General features: G+C 42.6%; 5 protein-coding genes across 10 annotated transcripts in view; 4 read left to right on the plus strand and 1 right to left on the minus strand.

The window, feature by feature from the left end:
- Window positions 1-1,742: 1,742 nt before the first annotated feature.
- On the minus strand, window positions 1,743-7,764 carry mkrn2 (makorin, ring finger protein, 2). Of its 3 annotated transcripts, XM_023408282.2 has the most exons (11): window positions 7,630-7,764; window positions 6,655-6,783; window positions 6,304-6,482; window positions 6,072-6,209; window positions 5,758-5,933; window positions 4,879-4,944; window positions 4,652-4,800; window positions 4,377-4,487; window positions 3,782-3,926; window positions 3,487-3,684; window positions 1,743-3,231 (listed from the first exon to the last, which is right to left on the minus strand). In XM_023408282.2, the coding sequence occupies exons 1-10, from the start codon at window positions 7,653-7,655 to the stop codon at window positions 3,517-3,519; spliced, it is 1,287 nt and encodes a 428-aa protein (XP_023264050.1). In that variant the 5' UTR covers window positions 7,656-7,764; the 3' UTR covers window positions 1,743-3,231; window positions 3,487-3,516. The 3 variants fall into 3 exon arrangements, with proteins under 3 accessions (XP_023264050.1, XP_023264051.1, XP_023264049.1); XM_023408283.2 differs by having other exon boundaries at window positions 1,743-3,684; window positions 6,072-6,203; XM_023408281.2 differs by having other exon boundaries at window positions 1,743-3,684.
- Window positions 7,655-10,653, plus strand: mkrn2os.1 (MKRN2 opposite strand, tandem duplicate 1). Of its 2 annotated transcripts, none has more exons than XM_023408284.2 (5): window positions 7,655-7,787; window positions 8,016-8,293; window positions 9,155-9,201; window positions 9,602-9,770; window positions 9,965-10,653. In XM_023408284.2, the coding sequence occupies exons 2-5, from the start codon at window positions 8,082-8,084 to the stop codon at window positions 10,170-10,172; spliced, it is 636 nt and encodes a 211-aa protein (XP_023264052.1). In that variant the 5' UTR covers window positions 7,655-7,787; window positions 8,016-8,081; the 3' UTR covers window positions 10,173-10,653. The 2 variants fall into 2 exon arrangements, with proteins under 2 accessions (XP_023264052.1, XP_087030631.1); XM_087174505.1 differs by lacking the exon at window positions 7,655-7,787 and adding an exon at window positions 7,830-7,922.
- Window positions 10,654-10,769: 116 nt separating this feature from the next.
- mkrn2os.2 (MKRN2 opposite strand, tandem duplicate 2) lies at window positions 10,770-14,000 on the plus strand. Its single transcript, XM_087174506.1, has 4 exons — window positions 10,770-11,701; window positions 12,284-12,333; window positions 13,025-13,193; window positions 13,300-14,000. The coding sequence occupies exons 1-4, from the start codon at window positions 11,499-11,501 to the stop codon at window positions 13,538-13,540; spliced, it is 663 nt and encodes a 220-aa protein (XP_087030632.1). The 5' UTR covers window positions 10,770-11,498; the 3' UTR covers window positions 13,541-14,000.
- Window positions 14,001-14,546: 546 nt separating this feature from the next.
- tsen2 (TSEN2 tRNA splicing endonuclease subunit) lies at window positions 14,547-20,921 on the plus strand. The gene is made up of 12 exons (XM_023408248.2): window positions 14,547-15,016; window positions 15,462-15,528; window positions 15,625-15,664; window positions 15,763-16,023; window positions 17,067-17,226; window positions 17,346-17,420; window positions 18,288-18,338; window positions 18,436-18,580; window positions 18,778-18,814; window positions 19,171-19,282; window positions 19,366-19,455; window positions 19,909-20,921. Exons 1-12 carry the CDS (start codon window positions 14,846-14,848, stop codon window positions 19,966-19,968), a joined length of 1,269 nt encoding a protein of 422 aa, XP_023264016.1. The 5' UTR covers window positions 14,547-14,845; the 3' UTR covers window positions 19,969-20,921.
- Window positions 20,922-21,314: 393 nt separating this feature from the next.
- LOC111656526 (RNA-binding protein 39-like) overlaps window positions 21,315-26,057 on the plus strand; it is an 11,543-nt gene continuing 6,800 nt past the window's right edge. The window contains exons 1-3 of one of the 3 annotated variants that reach the window (XM_023408258.2): window positions 21,325-21,446; window positions 22,517-22,579; window positions 24,301-24,365. In XM_023408258.2, the coding sequence (XP_023264026.1) occupies window positions 24,360-24,365 (6 nt within the window). In that variant the 5' untranslated portion in view covers window positions 21,325-21,446; window positions 22,517-22,579; window positions 24,301-24,359. Of the gene's footprint in view, window positions 21,447-22,032; window positions 22,052-22,516; window positions 22,580-24,300; window positions 24,366-26,057 lie in introns of those variants that run through there. The other 2 variants (XM_023408257.2, XM_087174507.1) reach the window with 2 other exon arrangements.

Below are 26,057 nucleotides of genomic sequence, written 5' to 3' on the forward strand. Positions count from 1 at the left end.
CCAACTGCCTGGCAGCCTGACAGCCCGGGCGCCGGGGTGTGTTAGCCCGCCAAAGTGTGAGGCAGCCCTGCCAGCTTCATAACACCGAACCAACATCAAACCAGAGACAGCAGAGGAAAGAGCAGCCGGTCGGAGCTGAAGCCGTCCGAGTGGCTGTGGGAGGGGGTGAGTGGGGTGGGGGAGGAGGTGTCCCTGCCACCTGTTACTGCCTGACTCCCTGCTCTCAGCGGTGAGGAGTTAAGGTGCTCTGATTGGATTAATGTAATTGGTGGAGTCAAGGAGGGAGTGAAGGAGTGAGCAGTGAATCTGGAGTCATGTTCGCTGAACATCTTCGGGCTCAAAGTTTCTCCTAACTGTTTGAGTTTGAGTAGAAATGTGGTTCCAGCTGGTCTGAGAGTCATTCACAAGGTATTTTATCTGTAAGAGTCTGAGGAGTGAGACGTCACGGTCTGTATGCACAAAGGATCTTATCTCACCACTTACAGTCCTCAGTGAAACCTCGAGGACTTTTTCTCAAAACTGCTGAAAATAATATACATTTTGTCACGTTTATATGAAAATGTTGTTTTATCAATTTGATCTATTTTGAATTAAATTATTCTTATATATACATTAACTTTTGTTCGGGTTGTGGTGTCTGATTGTGACAGTGGTTCTCTGGATCTGTTGGATCAGTGAACCAGTCTCACTGTCGGCCCAGATATTATATTGCTGTGTTATTATCAGTTAAGTTGAGAGGGTTTCCAGTTGTCCCACAGGTGAGATAACAGGTGTTCGTATGAATGGCCACAAGATGGAGACAATAAACCACAAACTGCAGGAAAGCTTCATTGTGTGATTGGAAGGATCTGGAGGGATTTCCAGTTGTTGTGCCTCATGGACCATGAAGGTCCAGTGAAGGCTGGGGAATTGAGTTGCAGAGATAGGGGGATTATTTTTAGGGTTTTAGGTTTCAGTGCTGTTTGTTTAGGATAGTGTCTAGTGTCTGTGATTAGCACAGGTGATGGATCAAGGGGGCTGGCGCTCTCCTCTTATCAGCACACAATCAGCTAGAGACTAGACATTTTTAATCTACTCTAATGGCTAAATATATAAAGATGATTACGTGGAATAGTAACGGATACCAGAATCCTATAAAAAGAAGGAAGATGTTGAGTTATTTGAAATTTAACAGAGCAGATATTGCCTTGATTCAGGAGACACACATGGAGGGAAAAGAAGCAGACAAGTTTTAAGCAGGACCGGATCGGACAGGTTCTCCATAAATCAACTTCTAGGAAAAAAAAAAACAAGGTGGCAATTTTAGTCCATAAGTTGAATTGAATTTTACTTAAATACACAGTTGGTTCAAGATATAACATTTAAAGATCTAATATATAACTTTTCCACATTAAAATGTCCAAATGTTCCAAATGTTTCCATCAATTTTCAAAACATTTTAATCAATCTCTTTGCACAAATTTACTTTTTATCCAATTTTAAGCCACAATTTACAATACAAAAAATTACCAAGATTTAACTTGGTAATTTTTTTTTACTATTTTAACTGGATGAAGGAGTTTAGTCATGCTAGCTCTCCGCTCTCCTCACACAAAACTTGGGCCAGTAGTTTGCCACAAAATATGGTGCTTTTTCAGTTGATGCATGAAATTTGCTTATGATTGATCAAAGTGAGTGTGGCTCAAAAACATCTTAATCTATAGATATTTCACATTCAAACGTCAAATATACCGGAAAAAGACTGAAACGTATTAAATGTTCTTTATTGAGCAAGTGAAGTCAGTGTGCAGATGTCTTTTCTACCTCATACGTGTCTACCTCACCTGCCCACCTGTCACAAAGACTATTCAGGTGTGCAAGAGATTTTTGATGACATTCCAAACTTCAAAAGAAAAATCACAATAAATCACATGTAGGTCCTACAGCATATCCACTTAATTGTGGTAAGCGTTTGCCTCACTGCAACCTATGGTCAATTCAGAAGTCTGTCACTCTATATTTTTCAAACAATGCAAAACCAATTTATATTGATATCTCCACAAGTCTTCAAACAAATGCTACCAAAACTGACACAGGCATTCTCTAGATGGTAGATATCAAGTGTTTCTAACAGTGTTTGAATGGGACAAACAGTGAGTCTGCAGTGCCTGACTAATCAGTATTATATGCACAGCTTTTTCTTACAATACACCTGACCCCAGTAGAAGGATGTGTGATTTTTTTTCAGAGTTTTATCACCAACATTTTGACTGTTGTAAGCGTTTTTAAGGTTAAACAGACAAAAATACCCCAGTCTTACACATGTGATGTCAAGTCAAGTTGTGAAACCATGTCTCCACACACAGTGGCACAGTCAGGAAGACCCAAACCCAATGTCCACCCTCACAGACTCAGAGGCGAGTTACCGGTAAGTTTGTGAGGGTGTAGTGCTGTCCCGCTGTCAGACCATCGAGGGCATGAGGGCTCTCCATCAGACAATTTGAGCCCTTTATGCACACTTACTGTAAGTCTGCATTTCTGCAGACTTTTATACCTAAAGTTCATAGTGTTGTGACATAAAACACGGGGTTGCCATGGTTATCGGGAAGCGTAAAAAACGACAAACAACGGCCATAAAATGTAAGAAATACAATAGACGAAGAGTGGTTAACAAACAAGCGTGTAAGGAACGAACCCTAATGTTAGCATTACAAGAAAAAAGACAGTATAAACACAGAGCTCACTGGTGATTCAGAGTCTGAACTGTGGAGTTTTTTGTCCTATGATCACATGATGATGAATTCCAAATCTGATTCAACATTATTTTTTTTGTTTACAAACAGGGAATGAAAGGAGGGAATAAAAATGTACAATCAAAAGTCCCAAACCCACAAATGTTTTGGCATCATCAAGGTAGCGTGATATGAGTGCTGTCCCATTCCTCTTTATACCATTTTGAGCCCTTGCAGCCTCTCACAGTCAAACACTCACCAGGTGACGTCAATTAGGTCTGTGAGGGTTTAGGGTTTAGGGTTTAGGGTTTAGGGTTTAGGGTTTATAGAGGGCATTGGGATTGGGCCTAAATCACCTTCTCTTAGGGCACAAAGGTCAAGGTCAAATCCCAGGTGGCCAAAGTCCTACTTGCCAACTACGTAACAATTCATGCACATGGTGTCCAAATGCTCAGTCTGCTTGGAGTCCTTTTTTTTTTCTTTTTTTACACAGAGGTGAGGGGGGTTGTTTTCCAAAAAACTTAAAAATGATAAAGAAAAAAAAATTAATTCAGCACAACACAACCAGGTGACATCACACTTACTCCGTATTTACTTATTTACACAATAAATAAAATATCAATAATCAATTATTAAACATGGTGACATGACGATCAGACTGAAACACACCACAGAGCTGCAGAGTTATCACATGATTTAATATTTCAATCATGTGATCCACAAACATGGCTGTCAAGTCTCAAAACCCCACACAATTGGATGTCCCGCCAGTTACCATGGAGACCTGTAAAGACCAGTCCGGTCTCTACTGGTCTGCAGTGGGCGGGGTCTCCGGCCCGTCGTGGCTCGGACCTGACATCTGCATGAAGAGCTCCCTCAGCTCTGCCATGTCATCATCGAGGGCCGGCAGGGGCGGGACCGACCGCTGCTCGCGCTCCTCGATGAAGTCCCACAGACGGACGCTGTTCATGAACTGAGAAAACAAACATAAACACTGTTAATAAACTACAAAACCCAGGAGCACTGAACTGATGGAAGTCTGAATCAAAATGGCAGCAATGGTTTCTGACCCGGACGTTGCCCTCGGAGCTCAGCTGTTTCCGTGGCCGGTCGGGTTCTGCTCGGGTTCCGTCTGGGAAGGCGTGAAGGTACAAACACTTCCCTCCAAACGGACACGAACCGCGTCCTTGATCGAAGTACTTACAGGCCTTCTTACTGCAGACACAGACAGGAAATAACACTGAGGTGACCTGCAGTGTGTTTCTGGTACACTAAAACACTGAATCAGATCTGTGGCGGTATGAACCTACAGAAAGCAGCACACACTTCATTAATAGATGTGTGACAACATCATTCTGATCAGCTGAAAATATGATATAAAAGAATAAAATGACAAAGAGGCAAAGAATATAATGTTTGTCTTACAGAGTCCAAGCTGAAGCCAAAGAACTGAGCTTTAAAATGTTGCAGCATGTTTGTTCCACTTGCATCATCAAGTGGATGTTGTGAGAAACAGACAGAACAGCATTTCCTCCTGAGTGAATTAGTGCAGGACGTACAGTATACAGTCTGTTAAAGACGGAGTATTCGAATAAGCTCCTGCGATTTCATTGGCTGGAAAGCAGCGGGTAGACTTGGCCACTCAGGCACACACAGGTAGCTCACCTGACTCCTGACTTGAAGAGGTCTATGAGGTGGTCCTTGTCCTCCTGATCCTCCACCCAGTAAACTGAGGGGATGACAAACTCTGAGACGACCCGACACTCCGGACACGACCTGAGACAAAGAGACATTTCATCAGACAAACTGAGACCGTGTCCCGACGTAGACTTCACAGAATCTGTCCCGACTTCACAGACTCCATCTCAACTTAGCAGACACTCTGTCCCGACCTCGCAGACTTTGTCCTTGACTCTGGTTTTACGCAAACAGACTCTTACTTAATGATCGTGTTGCTGAAGGTTCTGGTGCAGCGCCACTTTCTGATGCAGGCCAGACAGAAGGTGTGACAGCAGGACGACAGAATGCCGAACCTGCGGTCCGATGGGTTTGCCTTCTGCACCACCACCTCCATACAGATGGAACACACCTGAACAACAACAACAAAAACAGTTCTTGTTACCATACTGTAACCATAACAACCAGATCAGTGACTCAATCAACCCACCTTGTCCTGGCTGAGCTGCGCAGCAAACGCCTTCTCCATGTCGGCCTCAAAGGCCGCCAGACACATCTGCAGACACAGACAGACAGTATCAGAGCTATCCAACCAGCCTGCCTATAAAAACTACAGGCTGAAACCAACATCGATCGAGTCCTATCAGACGCAAAGTCAAGTGATGCCGTGACAAATGGTTTACATGTTTGATCATTTGTGTTTCCAGGGACACTTCATCGGTTGACCGACCATCCTTCGTCCAGTTATTGCTGTAAGAAGCTCTGGTTTCTTGTTTGTTTTCACAACAGAGTTCCCATGTGACCTTTACATCCACGGGCTCACCTGATAGGTTTAAGGTCTAGATAGCAGACAACAACTTATCTGGGTGGACAGCTTTTAGTCTCTGAACACCAGAGTCAAACTGTTTCTGACGAGAAGATAAAATGACCTCCACAGTGTGGATCGTTCACTTCCATCACTATGTTACGATGCAGGTTTACAGTGATGGTGGCTTGTTTGCTCCCACCTACACCCCAGGATTAGAAGTTGAGTTACACTAAACTCAGCTTAAAAGCAAACATTCTTGCTTGTATGTCAGACTATTTCAGATTTTTGATGCATTTTTCTTGTTTTTCCAGGTAGCCATTGATTTTCCATTTCATTTCTGTATGAATGTCACAGTTTCATGTTACAAATTTCACTAGTTAATAGATTTTTATATCGTCCATAATGAATGGAAACATCAAAATAAATCCATTTAAATGTTGTCAATCACAGCAGCAGCGTTACAGGACGCTTCACTGTGACAAATGAGTCTTAATGAATCCACCAGAACATGAATAACTCCTCCTTTACTTCTATTAAGTTCAATCAAATCAACGTGCACACCTTCTCATGCGCTCTCCTCTGCTCGGAGTCGTGGGGATGGAGCACCTGCAGCCCACACACCTCACACAGGTCGCCATGGAGATAGGTACAGTTTTCTTCATAGAAACAGTGTCCATTGGCAGCATAGGGGCACAGCTGGGGGAGGTTCTGGGAAGGCCCACACACTGGGGGAGTGGCTAAAGGGAGCACAGGTAAAAAAAAAAATTTGACTAAACATTTATTAACGTCTTCGATCAGGACGCCTCATCACGTGTTACTGATTGCATCACTGAGCGCTAGCAGCCAATCAGAAGTGAGTGTGTTAAGTGTCCAACCTTGATCCTGCGCTGAAGCGTCCAGGCCCGTCCTGATGGCTTCCACATAGGAGTGAGGAGCTGCAGCTGTTGAGACATCTGACCACATACTGTCTGCTGGAGCCCCGAACATCCTGTCTACCCTGTCTACACCTAGAACTGAGAGACAGACTCGGTTAGAGGTCAGACAGCTCAGTTTTTCTTTGGACAGGTATATGAGCATGTACAGTCGGTCTGCAGCGTGTTAAGTCACCTCTATCTCTCAGGACCAGGTTCTTCTTCATTCCACCTCTGACTGAAGGCCCGCCACCAGCTCCCCCGATGCCAGCTCCCCCACTGCCAGCTCCCCCGCCGCCAGCACCCCCTCCACCTGCCTGATCCTCTGGAGCTCCTCCCCCTCCACCTCTTGATGAAGGTTTGATGTGGTCATACCTGTACACAAGTCATACACATCTAAATATACACAGGAAGTAATGTAACTGTTTTTACTGTAGTCTGATGACTGCAAATACAGGATATGACTGGATGTTACCTGCCAGGTGAGCGTTACCTGTCAGGTTTGTTCTACCTCTCAGGTGAGTGTTATTTGTCAGGTGAGCGTTACCTGCAGCGTTCTCCATAAGCACACACTCCTCTCTGGTAGAACTTGCAGATGGTGGAGGGTTTACTGTTGTTCAGGTCGTGAGAGAACAGACAGCGGCTGCCCTCTCTGCACACACCGTGGAGGAAATACCTGAAACACAACATATGTGTTACACCAGCTGCACAGGAAGTGACATCAGCAGCTTCCAACAAACACACATCATGGGAACAGAAGATGTCCTGCTCTGTGATTGGCTAGCAGTACAGATGGTCAGTTTAATCATTGTTCTAAATCAGAGCTCAAGGTTTATTAACCTCCAGGTTACCATAGCAACAGTGCTGACCCCTGGAACCTCCTCAAGGACCATTTAAATCTTGTCAAGGAGCCTTTGAACTTTCCTAAAAACCATTTGAACCTCTGGTTCCACTTCAATGAGCATTTCAAAGGTCTCAAATACTTTTTTTTTTTTTGCCTTCCCAAGCACCACTTTAACCCTCCCAAGGCCCGTTTTAATCTCTTCTCCCCACATATATCCAGGTTACTGTAGCTTTCTGTAAAAATTAAAAACAGCATATATTAACATGGAAGAAGCTGAAACCACCGATTTTCTATTTAAAAATAAAATAAGCAGTTAATAAATGATCAGAAAAGCCGAAGATTAATTTGCCAATGATCAGCGTTGATCGATTAACTGACTGGTAGTTTCAGCTCTTAACAGACATTAAACCATTTCCAGCTCCGTTAAACCTTTGAACCCCACCACCCTCACAACCTGGCAGACAACCAGACGGACTGACTGACTGACAGGAGGTGCAAGTGAGGTGAACCAGATGAGTCAGAATCAGTTTGACTCAGTTTGAACTTCTACACAAGCTAACAGCTAAAAACATTAGCACGATGCTAACGCGCCCTTCCAGTTTTCGGTCAGAAACAGCGCGAAACTCAAACACAGACAGGCAACAGACGGACAAGTAATAGACAGACGGACAGACTCACCTGCAGGTCACCTGTTTGGTGCTCATCTTCCTCGCTGAGCTTCAGCTACGACGGCTGCTTCAGAGTTGTCACTCCGGTGTCCCGTTCTAACAGTTCCGACTGTGCGCCGCAGTCACAGCAGAAAGGTTCCTATAAGCTTTATTTGACTGTTATTAACGGTGAGAAGGCTTACATTTACAGTTTCTAACATCTTTCATCAACCAATCACACATTCTGTCAAGTTTTTATATGAGACAATATCTTTGCTTTGAAACCTGAGTTCAATGGTTCAGATGAGTTGCGACGTTTTACAGGTGAGCTATGGTGTGATGTTGTACCATATAAGCTGCTCTGATAGGTGCACATTCACCTTTGAGAATGTTAACAACAAAACTGTGGCGTCACAGATCCAGCAGTGGCTCCGCCCCTACCTGTCCCCTGGTTTCCTGTCCGTCCACCTGTCCGGAGTCCCCATGGAGATCAGAGACTTGTTGCGGTTCAGACACTGCGGTAGGACCGTCTACACGCTGGACGGTCCGGCGGGACTGTGGTGCCCGGTGTGCGGCCTGGCGGTGCGACTCGGCCTGATGGAGGCACCGGTCCGGATTCAGATTCCGGTAGGAGACGGACACCGGGCGGCCTGCTGCTTCCTCATCACGTCTCGGCACGGAGTGCCTGGGTTCAGGTAAACTGATGTGTTTTATTGTATTTGACCCGAGCCTGCAGGACTCTGGACTGAGCCACTGATACCGACCATCACATCAGAGAGTTCTCAGAGACATGGACAGGACACGGTTCAGGTTGAACAGGGTCGGAGAGCTCCTCAGGTTTACAGTAGATGGACCAGGGTTAGGTGAGCTTCCTCTGTTAGAACACCTGTTGGACACCTGTAACATCGCCTGCTGTAATGGTGAAATAAGTACAATTAAAAAATACTGCATTACAAGTAAAGGTACAAGTATTGTCTAGTATTATCCTCCATTATATCTGATTATAAAATGGTCATTCTATCCTATTCTTTCTATTTCATTTTTCTTTTTTGTTTTTCTTTTCTTTTTCATTCAATTTCTTTTTGTTGTATTTTATATTATGCTGTATTTCATACTATTTTAATTTTTAATTGAATGTTCATTTTATTTTGTTGTTCTTCTTCTTATCTTATTTAATTTTTATTTCTATTCATTTTAATGTAATTTCATTTAAAATGAACTGTATTTCATATTTTGAATTAATTTCACAAATTTCAGTTAGGTTGACATCTGCACAATTTCAAATTCAGGTGGTTAAAATTGACCTTTTTATGACTCATATATCTGCCTTCACATCTGTGCTGTGGCATTATTTATGTGTGTTATACTCATTATTTAATCTGTATCTAAATAGTCAGAACATCATCAGAACGCCAGTGAGAAAATTCTAGATCAACTCTGATGATATTAATTGGATCTTTTGTGTCACTTCACATATTTTATTACATCACCATTCACATATTTAGAATATCAGCACCTTTAAAAATTTGATTTGGATCTGCTGTTTGTCTCCACAGTGAAGAGAAGGAGTCTGAGCTTCATGTTGGCATCTCCAACTCTGAAGGTAACAGCTTATTTTATCCTATTTTACCATAATTTGCTTTTTGTGTGTGGGTTTTTTGGGGGCTTCTTTTTTTGGTATTTTCTTTTACTTTATTATATCTTAAAATATCTTCTAATGTCTATATTTATAATTTTAAATTTTAACGCTTTAATTGTACTTGTACTTTAACTGTTATATTCTACTTATTATTTAACTACACTTTGTATTTTTGTTTTAAATTTTTTTTATTGTTTATTTAATAACATTTTTTTTTTATTACATTTTTATATTTTACTCTATTTAAAAAATATATATATTTTCTATTTAATTAGGTTTTTTATTTTTTAAGATTTTATTTTAATTTAATCATAAATTATAGTTTACTTCTAATTTTCTTATTTTATTTTGTGTGTTGTTGCAGGTGTGGTATTTAGTTATACAGAGTCGGGGGTTCAGTGTCAGCAGGAGGGATGGGAGCAAAGTATCATTGTCCCTTTAATTGACCCCAGCAACGACAGCCTCAGTTTCAGGAAGCTGTGGGACAAACAGCTGGAGACCTACAGTCATCTGAACACCTGGACAGCAGACAGGTCAGATCTGTCTCTTTCTCTCTCCAGATGAAAAAACAACTTGGCAACTCTGAACTGCAAGAATGATGAAGACTCTGCTGAAACTTGTAAAATGATCAGCGTCTGTTGCCAGGTTGTTTTTTCATGTGGGTGTTTTTTTATTTGAACACCTGGTCGGCAGGTGAAGCAGCATCAGCTCTTTTCTCTCTATGCAGGTTTCAGGAGGAGAGGGAGTTTGGGTCTTGTTGCTATGGTTTCGCTCTGAGCTTCATCAACCATGTGATGAGGGCAGAGGGCAGGAGAACAATCAGCAGTGAGTGTTTCACCTCTCAGTACATCATTCCCAGGATGGAGATGACCTCCAGGTATCTGTCAGTGTACCAGCACGTCCGTCAGCATGGACACTACAGCACTGCAGAGTAGGATGGTCCCTGAAGTACCCACCTGCTTGGTCTATTTGCTGGAAACTGCCAAGGTGGTTTTGCCTCTTTAATAGAACACTCAGATCTCCCAGGGTCCTTGAATGGTTTGGTGCATTAGATGGAAACACTCAAGTCTCCCAGGCCCCCCTGAACTACCTGCTGGTCTGGTGTATTATCTGAAACACTCAGGTCTCCCTGAACTACTCTCTGGCTTTGTGTTTTTGCTGGGATTGCTGGGACAACTCTCTGCAGAGAGTACAGATATTTAACATACACAGTATTTATATTTGATCCAGATTGTTTTTGTCATTTAACAACAATGAAACAGTGAGGATATATTCATTGTGATGGTAAAATCTGCTTCATCAGGATGTACAGTTGTGTAGCATGTAGATACTGCTGATCACGTTGAGTGAACCTTCAGCAGAACATTAAGTAAAAGTCTGAGGTCTGAAAATAAAAACAAGAAATGTTAAGTTGAATGAGCTTGTTTGCGTGTAGGTTTGAAACACAGGATGAAGAATGTTTCTCATGTTTTTCACACGTGTCCACATGTGTTTTGTTGTTGTGCACACCTGAGCTGACAGATCAGATCACACACACACACACACATACACACACACACACACACACACACACACACACACACACACACACACACAAACACAGTTTGATAGGTGAGATGGAAAAAGTGTTGACCTACATTCTGTCTGTCTGCTAAACTAATCAGGTAATCAGGACATCATCTTTTATTTTGAAAGTTTTTATTTCATTAGTCTTGGACAGAAACAAAATCAAACAGAAAAAAATTATTATGCAACTATTTTTGAAAATTAATTACAATCAGTTTTTCCTCTGGTTGTGAGGAAGAGCTGATTCTGTTTCCTGTCACCGTAAACCGAAGTTACAGTGACACCAACACCGGTCTGCAGATAAACACCGGTTTCCATGACGACGCTGCCAACGTGGTCTGAAGGTCACCTGTGCAGACTAAAGCAACCAACAGGTGAGCCGGTTCACATGACTGTCTGCCTGACAGCAACTACAACCTGATAGGCCGGAGCTGGGGCAGTGATGTCATCTGATAGGCTGTAACCTGGCAACCAGGTGTGTCACAGAGGAGGAGAGAAGAAGAAACAGAAGAACACAAGTCAGATAGAGAGGAGCAGAAGGAGGAGGAGGAGGAACAAAGAGCTGAAGAGATTAGGTGTGAAGGAGGAGTAAGAAAGGACTTAAGAGCAAGAGGAGGAGTTGGAGATAAAGGAGAAGTTAAGGAGAAAGAGGAGTAAGAAGAGTTAAAAGAAGAGTTGAGGAGTCCGAGGAGGAGATGGAGCGCAGTGTGATCCGGCTGAGTCACTGTCAGAAGGAGATCTTCTGTTTCTCTGTGCCAGAAGATTGTCCGAGCTGCGGGGAGGTGCTGAGGGGAAACAGACTGCAGGAAGCGCCGGTCAGCCTTCCCTCCCCCTTCACCGACGGACACAAGAGCTCCTGCTGCCTGCTGGTTGCACCTGCACACAACAACCCGGGCAGGTAAACACACATAGGTTTAATTTTAATATTTCATCCCACATATAGGTTTTAATGTTCAGATTTTACTGAAACTGTTCGAGACGTGTTTGTTCAATTTCATCATTCCTTTATTATTTTCAGGCTACAGTTTTTTGCTGCTGTTGAACTGTGTTGTATTATACAAAAAGGTGTTTCTGTTGTTTTTGTCCCCACAAGTGACACAAGTCAGGTTGAAGTCCCCACCAGTATATAAACACACGAACACAACAATAACAACCAATACACTATACAATATACTCACATGACCTTAAATACGAAATTATTTTATTAGATGAAAAATAAAGACTTTAAAGACCTCATGAACAGAACCATTTAACTTGTAACCCAGTTTAGACCAGTCTGAACTAGTTAAACCAGTTCAAACCTGTCTAAACCAGTTCTACCCACTCTGAATCATTTTAACCAGTCTGAACCAATCGAAACCAGTTTGGACCAGTCTGAAACAGTGTAAACCAGTATAAACCATTTTAAACCCACCTGAACCAGTCTAACTAGTTTAAACCAATCTGAACCAGTCTAACCAGTGTGTTGTTTTTCCTTCAGAGAGTTTGATGGGACATCAGATCTGCACACAGGCATCTCAAACACCAAAGGTAGGACTCAGAGGTCAGGGGTCAGAGGTCAAGCTGGTAGTCTGATACTAGGTCTCCCTCCGTCTGCGTTCGTCTCTGTTCTGGTGGAACAGTCCGACCCCAAGTCCTGTTCAGTTCAAAGGACCCACCTGTCACGTGGGACCAGCTGGTCAACGTCCACTGTCGTCCCACGAGGACAGTCTGATCTCTGCAGCCCTCTGGTTTTGAAATATGATATAATTCCTGCTGGAAGATGGAATCTGGTCTCAGACGTGAAATCTAATATTTGCTGCTGCCAGTTTGTCTGAAGCTGCAGCTGAAAACATGATGAATGTTTAACAACAGCACTGCCTCTGCGGACTCCGGGTCAATCTGCTGCCACTTTGATGATTTTTATCAACAAAAGAAAAAATAAATTAATAAATTAATTTAATGAATCAGTCTCCAGTCAGTAGATGTGTGTGTGTAAAACAGCATCAAAAATAGCATTTAATTTGTTTAAAGTCATTTCACTTAATCACTGCAGCATCTAAATCAGTGGCATTACACACACAGTTCGTTGTTTGTTTGTTGTTGATTGGCTGTTTCAGAGCGTGAGACCAGGTATGTGATTGGCAGTGTTTTCATGATCAAACCCTATCATCCATATTCACCTTAACGCAGCCCTGTAACACTGCTTCCTCTGTGTGTGTGTGTGTGTGTGTGTGTGTAGGAGTTGTGTATAACTACACTCGGGGTGGGGTCCTCAGAGATCAGAGTGGGTGGGAGCGCTGCGTCAGTGTTCCTCTGGTCCGACCTGACATGTTCCACCTGCTGGCTCAGTGGGACCAGTACCTGGACCACTTCTCTGACGGATCCATGTGGGACCCCGCCTGGCACAGGTACACCTCACACCTGCCCAAACACAAACATATATTCGTCTGTCTCTCTGTCCCCCTGTCTTTCTCTCTCTGACCACCTGTCTCTGTCCACCTGTCTGTGTCTCAGGTTCGACGAGGAGCACCAGAACTGCTTCACTTACTGTCTTCACTTCATTAACAGCGTCCTGGCAACGGAGGGGCGGAGCTCTCTAAGCAGAGAGACCTTCACTCACAGCTTCATCCTGCCGAGGATGAGGAGGGTCTCCAAGTACACCACGCTGTATGACCACATCCAGAGACATCAGTACTACATGGTGGACAGACAGGAGGACAGACAGGAGGACAAACAGGAGGACAGAGCAGTTTGATTTTGATTGATGAGTGTGTTCAGCTGCTGGATGAGTCAAAACTTTAGATTAAATTTAATTTAACAAGTAACAACTGGAAAAATGTCGGTGCTCTAAAACTTTTACATGTACATCAGATAATATGAAGTATAGATGTGTGTATATACACTATATGTGTGTGTAAATGCTGTATGTGGACACACAAGTACACACGTTCATATGTACTGAGTGTTTTTGTATGTTTTTCTCGTGTTGACAGAAACTTGTCTGTCTGATATAACTGTCACAGCTTTATAAGAAATGATATGGGGTCATAAATGTCAATATAAAACTGTTTCCAGACAGTCGGGTGTGTTTCTTGCTGTCCAGTTGCTGCTATAATGTGACGTGTCAGAGACATTGCTGCACAAATGGAGGTGAATCCTGAATGCAGCTTGTTGTTGTTGTGTAAATGTTTTAAGAAATAAAACATTAGATGTAGCTTAAAGCTCCAGTAGCTGTTTCCTCAGTGGACAGTGAAGTCCACCAGTTCTGTGTATTTACATTGTCTGTCTTACTAGTAATATTTCTGCCTTCAGATCATTATGGTTTTATGTGTCCAGGATTGATAAAACTGTAACTGCAGCTCCTCAACAGCTTAAACTGACTTTGTCCATTAAGTCCCCTGAATAATGAGGGTGTATGAAAAATAATAAAACATAATTAGATCTGAAAAACATTGTACACATGTCAAATAAGAAACGTTGAACCAGTGCAAAACGTTTTCGTTATAAACAACAGATCAACTCAAAGAGAATCTCTCATGTGTCTCTCACATACAGTATATTTTAGTTTTCTTGTTCTGCCTCAAAACATCACTTCATTAACAACTGACATCTCACGTCTGTTTCTTCTGAAAGGACTTTACACATTTAACTTCAGACACAAACCGGACTTTATCTAAACCTCTAAACAGGAGTTTTTTTGACTGACGGGAACCCTGTAGGCGGAACTAAGAGAAGGCACTGACAGTTCCAGCCGGACACAGATTCAGAGACACTGCAGCGTACGACAGCAAAATAAAACCGACCGGAAAGTTTGTAATGAAAGAACATGTGAGAGAAACCAAAAACAAACCGGGCAGAAACGGTATGCTAGCGATCTAACAGGCTAACAGGGTAATTAGATGAGAAGCTAACAGGCTAACAGAGTAATTAGATGAGAAGCTAACAGGCTAACAGAGTAATTAGATGAGAAGCTAACACTTAGCAGCAGAAACATCAGCACTGTCCACATCCAGCAGAGCACTACAGCAGCTCCAACCCAGTCCCAGCCGGTCCCGACGGCATGCAGGCCGAGTTTCGGGCTCCTCGGCGGCGCACCCGAGTGCACGAAGAGTACCAGGCTCCGCTGCCAGTTAGCAGCAGCCCGGACGAGAGGACCGACCTCCGGGCGGAGCTCATCAACCAGCACGTGCTAGTCTGTCATCCAGACCACATCCAAAAGATTCACAACCAGGTCAGAGTTGATCCATACACCTAAGACCAGGCCTGTGTTCATCCACATCATTTGAAACCAGGTGTCAGTTAAACCACATCCCCTAAAACTAGGTGGTAGTTAATCCACATTGCCAAGTCTTAATTAAACCTCATCACCATAAACCAGTTTTGAGTTAATCCACATCACCTAAAACCAGGTCCGGATGAACCCACATCACCAAAATCAATTTGAGTTAATCTGTCATCCAGACCACATCCAAAAGATTCACAACCAGGTCACAGTTAATCTACATCACTTAAAACCAGGCCTGTGTTAGTCCACACCATCTGCAACCAGGTCTGAGTTAATGCACTTTGCCTAGAACCAGGCCTGACTTGATCTACATCACCTAAAACCAGGTCTGAGCACTGACCCGATTTGTGAGTTTTGTGACTCAAACTGAACAGATTTTGTTGCGTTTCAGGGTTATTTTGGTAAAGGCATCCTGTCCAGAGCCAGACCGGACCACAGCATCTCTGACCAATGGGAGCGTGAGTGTACACCCACACAGTGATATCATCATCATCATCAGTCTGGTCCAATCAGTGCTGTTGGCTGAAGTCTGCTGGTTCCTGTTTCTGTTACAGAACACGAAGGGTTGTTTCTACCTGTAATCTCACAGTCCAGGTCAGTGACATCACGTCCTTTTTGTTTACATGTTGACATCACATCCTGCCTGTTCACATGATGACATCACATCATGTCCTTGCCCTAAACCAATGCAGGTATGAGGAACTGCGATGTTGGGCGGGGGCAGCTCTCTCCGCTCAGGGATTGGATGATGAGGCTGTCAATCAAATCCTGCTCACACACTCTCGGCCTGTAGAGATGGAGGATTTGAGGAGGGAGGTGGGAGAGGGAGAGAACGGACATAAGTGTGAGGAGGGGGAGGAGAAGGGGCCAGGACCAGAGGATGGAGTCTGTCCCCACACAAAGAGGCCTAAGCCGGGGTTAGACATCGAGCCGGAGGCCAAAAGAAGCAGCAGGTAGAGTGGTTCTCCACCAGGTCACCACACTCCCTTGAAGAATCTATAAATTTTAATTTCTGCTTTGCATTTTGGCGAAAAAACAACAAGAAACTAAAACTTTTTAAGGCAAGGCAAGTACATTTTTAGATAGGACCATTCAGACACGAGGCAATGTGCTTTACAGAGGCAAGGAAAAACATAAAAATAAAACATTAGGATGACATTTAAATAGCATGTAAAAGCAGTAAAAACTAATTTGAATAAATAATAAATATTTAAATAAAACATGTTATGATTGCATAAACTCAGTTCTTTGCTCTGAGGCAAATAGCACCACAGAGTCTCTTTTCCTGACTTTTCCTACCTTTCAGCTACACTAAAACATTTTCCCTATAAGAGCAATCTCACTGTGGGTTTTATCTGTGATTTAGTGTCATTTAAACAAGGAGAGGACTGACTTTTAATTGGTCTTCTTTGTTTTTTTTGAGCAGTTGTAGGATATTCTAGCTCATCCACCTATTGATTTGTTCAATGCACTTATTTAAAGAATGTATTCACCTGGTGACAATGTTATGTTCAGTTGTGTGTTATCTACATAATTATGGTAAGAGATAATATAATATTCCATAATCTGAGCAAAGGAGGGAGGATATATATGTTGCATAGAAGAGGCCCGAGAATGGACCCTTGAGGAACACCAGATTTGATTTTTTTGTTAGTGTTAGTCAGTGGTTGGCTGTTCTGCCATATTCAGTATGTTTATAATCACAAAATACTTGACTTTCTGTCCAATAACTCTACACAAATGATGTCTTTGTCAGAGATTCATAGTTCACAATGAATTAAATCAGGTTTAAAGGGTCAGTTCACCCAAATTACAAAAAGACAAAAATATTGTATTTTCCCTTTAGCACTATTGGTCTAGTCTCCGTATAGTATCTGTGTAGTCCAAGAATCCACAGACCACACTGGAGACATTTTCATTATTAGAAAACTGAAACAAAAAAAATGCTGGAAATGTGAAACTAAACTCAACTGTGACCCTTATTTTCAAATCTCAGGTTGGACCCAGAAGACCTGAACCATGATCACAGCTCAGACCAGGACTCTGACTCCAACCCAGATCCTGACCCTGTCTCTGACCTCAGCTCTGACTCTGATCCTGAGACTGAGCCTTTGGTTCCAGGTCCTGGTTTTGTCCTGGTGGTCTGTGACAGTGAGGTGAGTCGTCATCTCAATCCAGGTCTGTTCTCACTGCAGGACTTTAAGTTCAGTTCTGGTTTATTCTGAGATCCAGTTGTGTTGTTGTGTTGAATCAGTGTGTTGTTGTGTGTCTGCAGGTTGGTGAGGGGGTCAGGGAGGTCAGGCGGACTCCGTTCTCTCTGTCAGAGTACCTGCAGCTCAGTCTGGAGGAGGTAACTCACCAATACAACAGTTACTCTGTACAGTAGAACCAAGGGAACTGGATCAATCCTGGATCATGTGTCCATCAGACTGGATCATGTTCTGACCTGGGGCGCTGTCATCCTGATCAAATCATAAACATACCTGCACCTGAAGCAGCACCCTTTGTTTGTGCTTCACTGCAGTTAAACTGAAGGTTAATTTGTCCAAATGAGACCTCAGTTTTTTTCCCCAGAGACAGTTAAAGGCTGATCCACAGAGTTCAGCAGTCAGACTATGACTCACCTGTTGATTATACCTGTTCATGGATACTAGGTAGGGGGCGTGGTCTCTTCATTGTCTCTCTAGCCACATGCACAGAAGGGTGAAAAGAAAAATAATCTAAAGGATAAAAATATTTCCTACAGGGGCATTACTTCTTTTACAATAACAAACTCCTGAACTAAAGTGTGTTTACAGCTTTCTGGCTGGAAATGAAAACTATAGTGTTGCCGCCCATATGTTTAAAAAAAAAAAAAATGGAGCTGCCAGAAAGAGGAGGTCAAATAGACTGCATCCCTTTTGGGAGAGAAACCCATGGGAGATAAGAATCTGAACTTCTTAGAAAAAAAACGTAGAACGTGTTAGTGAAGCCTTCAGCCAATCAAGACAAAGTCTGTCATCACTGAAGTTGTTCTCATTGGTGCAGCCGGAGGAGAGGGACTGCATCACCTGACTTCTGCAGATGCCTTGCTCCTGCAAGGTTTTAATGTCATGTGACATGGTGACATTCTGCAGCGCTGGCGAAAGTCAGACAAAATTTCTGACCAGCATGCATTGTGTTAAGTCAGAACTGTGCATTGAATTCAAATGAGCTTTCTATCTGTCTGCACCCACAGGCTTTCTTCCTGGTCTACAGTTTGGGCTGCCTGTCTGTCTACCAGCACCAGGTAACTATCCATCTGTTTATCTCCACCAGGTGTTAAATCTGGTTCTGTAATACCTCATTTAATGACTTCACCATTGCCTTTTGCTGTGATTGGTCAGGAGCCCCTGTCAATCATCCAGCTGTGGAGGAAGTTCCGGTCCCTGTATCCTGACTTTGTCAGCTCGTACGCAGCTTATCATCACTTCCGCAGCAAGGGATGGGTCCCTAAAGGAGGGGGCGGGGCTAAGTACGGCGTCAACCTCAGTAAGACACACACATACACACAGAAACACACACTGGAACACACCAGAGTCAGAGTCTGTGTAGAAATCATCGCTACTCCCTTTAACTCACACACTCTACAGTCAGCTGTACATTCAGATTTCAGACGTACATTAATCGTCATCATCATCACTTCACATTTTATATGAGGAACTGTAACTTTTCTTTTGTGCTTTCAGTGTTGTACAGGAAAGGCCCACCTTTCTACCATGCCAGGTAACACACACACACACACACACACACACACACACACACACACACATATACGCACATATACGCACATATACACTTGTTGAGAAACCTCATTGAAAAAAACACATCCTCAGCCTGTAACTTGAACCTGGCCATAAACCAGTGAGGAACCTCACTGACATAAACCTGACTCTAACCTCAACCCTAAAACCACATCTGAACCATCAAACAGAAGTTAAAATTCAAAAAGTGAAGACCGAACAAAATTACTTTCAAAAAAGATTCTTTTCACAAACTGTCCTCCCTTTCTGCAAAAAATGTTGCTTCTTTACAGAAACTTCCTCACTTTTCCTGTAATTGTCCCCCTCCTCTTGCTGTAGTTATTCTGTGGTAATTGAGCGGGTTGACGATGCATTCGGGGGCTCTGCGTTGCGCCCATTTTCGTGGCGTTCTCTAGCGGCTCTCAGTAGGATCACTGCCAACGTCTCCAAGGTAAGGACTGGTCAGATTTCATCAGATCAGACTTTATTCTGTTTCTTATTTCACTCTGAAGATTATCTTTGTTTGTTTCACAGGAGCTGATGATGTGTTACATCATCTATCCAGTTGACCTATCAGAGGCTGAGCTGGACTCACCTGAGTGTCTAATCAGACTGAAGGTTCAGGTAAGATATTTATCCAATAAAAATGCCAAAAGTCTTTTAGTTCTGCTTCTCAAATCAGAAAAATAAAAACTCCTAGTTGTTATCAGGGCTGCAATTAAAGATAAATCTCAATATTGATTAACCTGTTGGTTATTTACTCAATAATAAATTATGAAATGTCACAATTTAAAATGGCCAAAGTGATGTCTTCAAATTCAAAACAAAAAAACAGAGGAACAGACAACCTGGCAGCAAAGGCTGATCTCAGTCTTTGATTGATTGATTGATTTTCTGTTGATTGATCAATGATTTCTGTTTTAAAAGATCTGTTATTTGGATTTTTGAAAACATTTATATTTAATGTGCTTGTTGCTGTTAAATGACACACTGCTGTCATAAATAAAATGTGTTTTTTTATAAAAGAAAAGAGGAAACAGTAGTTAAGTAAAGATGTTTTGGTTTTTTTCTCTACAGGAAGTGATCATCAACAGATGGGTTTCCTCCAGAGAGCGAGCAGAACAGGAAGACATCTGATAAAAAATAAAATCATATATCAGTTCTTTGGGTCTGAAATAATATCAGTGTGTTTTTTGACTAATAGTTTTTTTTATTATTAAAAGGAAATATCAGAAAGGGGTGTGTCTGTGCTTGATTGACAGCAGCTGTAACTCTTAGCTACAGTCCAAATTACCCATATCTTAATATAAAGTACCACCAATACAAACTACTTCCACTTCCACCAACTACATTCCATTTGCCTGTTCACCAAAGTCCTTGTGATACATCATCTGGGAACCATGAATGTCACAAAATTATGTGCCAGACCATCAAGTAGTTGATCGACTCACTTAACTATTGAGGTGAAACCTTTGACCTCCTGGTGGCCGTAGATGACAGGGCATCAGCTCTGTCACTAGCTCTCATCCTGTGAGGACCATGTGTACAGTATTTCAGGGTAGTCCTGGACCAAAGGGTCGTCATCACTAATGCATCAGAAAAAAACATGTATGTGATTATTAATATATATATATATATGTGGCTTGAATATTATAATTAAAATACCTGTTTGGAAACCTGCTGTCAATTTTCTTACTTTTGTACTTGCAGTATAAATGATGCTAAATGATGTTTAAATGAATGAATAACAAATCTTGTATGCCCTTACAATGCTTCAAAACCATTTCATAGTCAAAAGAAGAGCTGCTTAAAATGTCTTTGTTTGCCCTGCAAAGGAAAGTCATTTAATACGATTATCATTGTGTTTTCATTGGGATGCCAGAGTACAACTTAGGCCAGTACCACACCTTATCATTGCCCCACAACCAGCATGAAAAGGTAAGTCATGCACATGACCCTTCCCCATATGTATATAGGCTCAAATTCGGGTCAAATGATTTTGAGCTTGTAAAGGGATGTTCACAAATAATTCCAATGTTTATAGTTCAACATTTGTAAACCTATAAAATAAATCTGCATGAGAAATTTAAGTTTGTGGATGTGAAAAACTGTGCTCTTGGATCCATGTGTTTAATGTGCACACCAGTCATCCCTGGTGACCTGAATGGTTTGATGAGGATGAAAAAGATGTGAATCATGTGCTGTGGCCTTCACAGTCACCAGTTCTCAACCCAGTTCAACAGCTGAAGCTGTTTTGGCTCAACACCTTACTACTATACTTTATCTGGGTTGTTTCTTTAATCTGTCAACTGTCTGGTGTATTATACATCACTATCATGTTTTACTCATATACCTTTATTAGGCTGCCACATTATTTACAGACCCAACACTGTTCCTCTGTAATTTTGGTTGGGTTAAGCTGTGCAACGACTCCTAAACTTTTTATGTTACAACCACATATTATGATCTCGCGTTAGTAAAGTCTCGCGAGAACAGCCGGGCTCCCTACATGCGCCATAAACAGCACAGATTTGCGTCGCGACTGAGGAGCGACCGTTAACCAGACAGTAATCGACCGTTTGCTGGTTATTACCCCCGAGCCGCCGTGCACCCAGGTAAAACTCTTTTCTGCCCTCCGGTAACAACCACTACCTCGGAGCTGAGCCGGTAGATACCGGAGATACACAGCGGGAGGCCTGTTCGTATCTGATTAGCTGCTAACGGTTAGCTGTTGAGGCCTCAGGTGTGTTTCACCTGAAATTAAACCGGCGGAGGTCACAGACACACCGGACACAGATTAACGGGTGTTTAACTGTGACCGTCCGGTGGTTGTTCGCCCCTTGTTTAGCTGTGTTGCTAACGACAAAGCTAATCTCCGAGCTGGAACCCGGTTCAAGTCCGTTAGCTCGGGTCACAGGAGCAAAGTTACCTGTGCGGGTGCTAAATGAATGAAAACTGTTTCCGGTGTTTCGTTCCCGGGCTGAGTCAACGTCGTGTCAGATTGGTCACAGATCAGCATGAGTTGAGAAGTCAGGCCTCCATAACAACGTCTGCAAGAACTATAGCGTCCTAGTTTTAGTCAGTGTTTTGTTGACATGGTCCACGAGTTATTCACATCCCTGTTTACGTGATCCACGATTCTGGTCGTCTGTGTTCAGGTGTGCGACTTGGATCAGTTGTTTACCGGGTCGTGGTATCTGCTGTTTTCTGAGTACTGCAGGTAACATCCAGGTTTCTCAATACCAGGGAAGGCTTGAACCAGATTTGTGAAATCAGGAGACTGATTCGGTGACCTGACACATGTGAACGGTCTTTTTTTTTATTATGAATTAGTGATTGTTTTGATAACCAGTTGGTCGTTAACTGCAAAAAACTGTCTCTGGTTCCACTCTGTAAATGTCCAGATTATCTGCTTTTCTTTGTCATATATGGCAGTAAATTAAGTGTTTTTGGGGCATGCTCTGTTGATCAAAGAAAACAAACAATCTCAACACATAACAGGCATTTTTCGCAGTTTTCTGAAGTTTTAATAGACAAAACGATTAATCGAAAATATCATTAGAAGATTAATTAATAATAGAAATAACAGTTAGTTGCAGCTCCAACTCACTCTAAAGTTATGGATGTGTAGTTTATATAAACAGTCAGTCAAAGATACTAAAGTGTTCTCTGTGTCTGTGTGTAGACCAGCAGCAGTATGGCAGATGACCTGGACATCGAGGCGATGCTGGAGGCTCCGTACAGGAAGGTGAGAGTCAGTCTGTCCTCTTTTACTGAGACTCTCAGCTGGACTCTACTGCTCCTCACACAGCTGCTTACTGTCACCTCATGTTAACTGAATCAGAGCTGAGTGAAGACAATCCACATTCACAGTACCGGTACTTTACCGTGCAATACTTGAGACAGTAAAAGTAAAGTGAGGATGTTTTCAAAAATAAAGCCATAAGTAGTTTTTACTTATCACTCAATTTCATCCAACATGTAGTAAAGAGAATTAAACATAAATCAGATCAGTTTTTGCTGTGACCCCCCTTTGCCTTTAATGGAGCTATTTGTAAGGTTTTGCTGTTGCTACATAGCAAGCGTTAGCATTAACAGCTGTTTACTTACCAGTCTAGAAGAAATGCTGCAAGTTCAGCATCAAACTTCATTCCTTTACCTGCCAAGAGGTGTCTCCAGCAGTGGAAAGCAACGCCATTGTTAACTCTCTAACTCTAAACAACTGTTAATGCTAAAACTAGCTATGTAGCAACAGAAAAACTTACAAATAGCTCCTTTAAAACAGCACCAGTTCTCCTTGGTACACCTGCACAGAGTTTTTCAGGTTTTTGGCAGGTAGGTTGTTCCAGCATCTTGGAGAAGCTGCCACAGTTCCTCTGTGGATTTAGTCTGTCTCAGTGTCTTCTGTCTGTTCATGTGATCCCAGACTGACTCCATGATGTTGAGATCAGGGCTCTGTGGGGGCCAGACGATCTGTTGCGGGACTCCTTGTTCTTCTTGTCCCTCATGATAATTCTTCATGACTCTGGCATTATGTTTGGGCTCGTTGTCCTGCTGCAGAATGAATGTGGGACCAATCAGTCCTATGATGGGACTGATGATGGAGACAAATCTGAACATCTAAAGTAATTAAAATCTCTGCACAGTCCTGTATAAAAAACAACAGCAGGACAGATGTGTAGACGGTCTGAATCTGGCTCTCTGAGGTCCATTCTTTTGACTGCAGGGTCTCACACAGTCTCAGATTTAATGTGTGACTCTTGATGTTCTGGTTCCATAATTACACAACATTCACAAACATCTATTCAGGGAGGTGTAGTATTGACCATTAACACATCATTTATAGATTTTTATTCAGTCCTCAAACTGTAGCAGTCTGACAAAGAAATATTCCACCTGAATGTCTGGATGGGAGCAGAGCTGAAATACTTTTATGTGGAGGCTTTGAAGAGGCATAGAGCTGGATTCAGAAGTGCATAAACCTGCTGTCTGAGAGCAGAACTCAGGTTTTAAACCCGTCACTTTTTCAATAAAAAGTTTGGACAAATGAAAGTGAACATGGACTTTTTTTTATAATTTTTTTAAACCACAATATCTAGTCCTGACCTGTGTTCTGACCGAGGTACAAACAAACAGCTGACTTCTGATTTTTTTTCTGTAAATCAAAAGTTTCTTTAAAGCAGCTGCAGGATGTTTCAATTGGTGGGAAAGTCAATTTTACACTGATTGATTAAATGACTAGTCCAATAAGTGATAAGTCAGTCAACAGAAAATGAATCAGAAAGTTTTCAATTGAAATGTTCTGCTCTTTCACAGCTGGTTTGTACTTTGTCTCTGTTTGCTGCCGCTGTGTGGTGTCTCTGAGCAGTAGAGTCTGGCTGATGACGATGATGATGATGATGATAATGATGATGATGGCGTTCCTTCACAGACTGTCATGAATAAATGCCCATCTATCTCTCTTTGTAGACTTGCCTAACGATTTCTCACCTCTACTCCCCTGAATGCCAGTGTGATCTGTCACAAACATGAAGGTAGTAAAAAGCCCCCATCATGCATTGCTGTACTGTGGTCCCCATGGTAACATGACTGTGGTTCCCTTGGTAACTGTAAACTGTCACCTGGTTTTGGCCCAACTCCCCTGAGGAGGAACAGCTGAGGATTCTGGGAGATGAAGTGTTAGAGAGCAGGGAGCAGCTGATTAATAATCACTGGAGGATCGTGGGAAAGGCAACATCACACTGGATGACTGTCAGTGTCAGAATTAGCCATTAGCTTAGCATAACCACCATTCTGCATCCCGACTCTGAGCTGCGAGCAGGGGCTCAGAATGGTGCGGTGGTGACGAACACAGAGAGCTGAGGAGAAACCAGGGTCCAGGCTGAGATCTGATCTGGTCTGAGGTCAGGATGCAGAGCAGGATGGGGTGGGTGGGGCTTAGCAAGGTGAGCTGCAGGTGAATTCTGTCAGGATTCAGATTATACTGTGATTTTGGTCTTTGCCTTCGATGCTCATGAAGTCACAGTGAAGTGCCACTTTTAATCCTAGCAGCTCTCCAGGAAGTTTACAGGTGTGAGGTCACTTAGTTTAACACAGGTAACAAACACCACACAGGTGTGTTTGACGTGTTTCAGTCCGTTCAATCAAAAATCTAATATTTATCATTAGTCCTGATCCTTTTCATCCCATCAGTTTCCTTCCTTTCAGGCTGCTTGTTTTCACATCGTCAAACCTCAGCACGTCTTAAGTCATTCAGTGTCTTGAGTAACAGTCCAACACACAGTCACTGTAGCAACACACACCTTGCTCTCAGGTGTAACAATAAACTTCAGGTTGTGTGTCTGCATGAGTGACAGGTGTACGGATAAAGATGGAAGAGTTTCTGTTGAACACCTTGTGTGTGGACAAACCTTTACGTCAACATATTTCTGTAGGGAAAGGGACAGTGTGTTAAGTCACCACTGATTGGTTGGAGTAAAACAACCTGCCCCCTTCCTTACCTGAACACCATGTCACACTGAGGCTACATCCACAGTAATAACGTTTTAGTTTTAAAACGCATCACTTCTGCTATGTTTACGAGTTTTCAAGCTCCTAAATGACTACCAGTAGTGAATGCAAGATGGATAATGAATTACAAACGTTGCTGACATTTTGTCTTTGCTAGCAGGCGTTGTGCAGTTCAGTTCTGCATTTTAATACTTCAGCTGTCTTTGTTGTTCCTTGTTCGTAGTATTTTCTGCAACTAAGACCGTTTTTGTTTTAAAATGAAAACGCATTAGTGGACTGCCTTTGTTGCTGCGTTTCTTAGCACAGACAAACAGCTCCGGGTGCTACAAAACCAGGTCAGGATTCTGGATTGTTTCTGCTGACACGATAAAATCAGTTTATTTTATCGCTGCACTGAAGTGAAACAGTCACCTGGAAAGAAGGAAATGAATATAAACCCTTTGATCTGATGTTAGAGGACTGAAACATGCTGAACTGACAGGTGTGTTCCTTGAACAGGTGAGGGACTATCTGAGGTTTAGTGTAGAGGGTGTGTCCTTGGTTCTGGTTTTGGGCTGAGTTGAGTGACTAAGACTCCTGTCTGCTTCAGGGCCCTTCAGAGGAGTCCCAGCACCAAAAACCAGCACAGCATCCACACGGCTGAAGAAGAGCTGGACTGTGGAGTGTCTGTCTGCTGCCGGAGCTCCAGCCAGGCTGCAGCCACATTGACCCCCCCC

This window comes from Seriola lalandi, unplaced genomic scaffold (assembly GCF_002814215.2).
Source record: "Seriola lalandi dorsalis isolate HSWRI2012SDOR001 ecotype SW California unplaced genomic scaffold, Sedor1 jcf7180002054358, whole genome shotgun sequence".
NCBI lineage: Eukaryota > Metazoa > Chordata > Actinopteri > Carangiformes > Carangidae > Seriola > Seriola lalandi.

What these genes read in the sequence shown, in the direction of transcription:
- mkrn2 (XM_023408282.2), bottom strand. Translation starts at nt 7,655, where the DNA reads ATGAGCACCAAACAGGTGACCTGCAG. An exon ending in CCTGGTCCTGAGAGATAGAG is followed by an intron (nt 6,210 to 6,303) that starts GTGACTTAACAC and finishes TCTGTCTCTCAG; the next exon opens with TTCTAGGTGTAGACAGGGTA. An exon ending in CTCTTCAAGTCAGGAGTCAG is followed by an intron (nt 3,927 to 4,376) that starts GTGAGCTACCTG and finishes CTGTGTCTGCAG; the next exon opens with TAAGAAGGCCTGTAAGTACT.
- mkrn2os.1 (XM_087174505.1), top strand. Translation starts at nt 7,893, where the DNA reads ATGGTTCAGATGAGTTGCGACGTTTTACAG. An exon ending in TGAGTTGCGACGTTTTACAG is followed by an intron (nt 7,923 to 8,015) that starts GTGAGCTATGGT and finishes GTGGCGTCACAG; the next exon opens with ATCCAGCAGTGGCTCCGCCC. An exon ending in TGGCATCTCCAACTCTGAAG is followed by an intron (nt 9,202 to 9,601) that starts GTAACAGCTTAT and finishes GTGTTGTTGCAG; the next exon opens with GTGTGGTATTTAGTTATACA.
- mkrn2os.2 (XM_087174506.1), top strand. Translation starts at nt 11,499, where the DNA reads ATGGAGCGCAGTGTGATCCGGCTGAGTCACTGTCAGAAGGAGATCTTC. An exon ending in GCACACAACAACCCGGGCAG is followed by an intron (nt 11,702 to 12,283) that starts GTAAACACACAT and finishes TTTTTCCTTCAG; the next exon opens with AGAGTTTGATGGGACATCAG. An exon ending in AGGCATCTCAAACACCAAAG is followed by an intron (nt 12,334 to 13,024) that starts GTAGGACTCAGA and finishes GTGTGTGTGTAG; the next exon opens with GAGTTGTGTATAACTACACT.
- tsen2 (XM_023408248.2), top strand. Translation starts at nt 14,846, where the DNA reads ATGCAGGCCGAGTTTCGGGCTCCTCGGCGGCGCACCCGAGTGCACGAA. An exon ending in TAAGTACGGCGTCAACCTCA is followed by an intron (nt 18,581 to 18,777) that starts GTAAGACACACA and finishes TTGTGCTTTCAG; the next exon opens with TGTTGTACAGGAAAGGCCCA. An exon ending in CCACCTTTCTACCATGCCAG is followed by an intron (nt 18,815 to 19,170) that starts GTAACACACACA and finishes CTCTTGCTGTAG; the next exon opens with TTATTCTGTGGTAATTGAGC.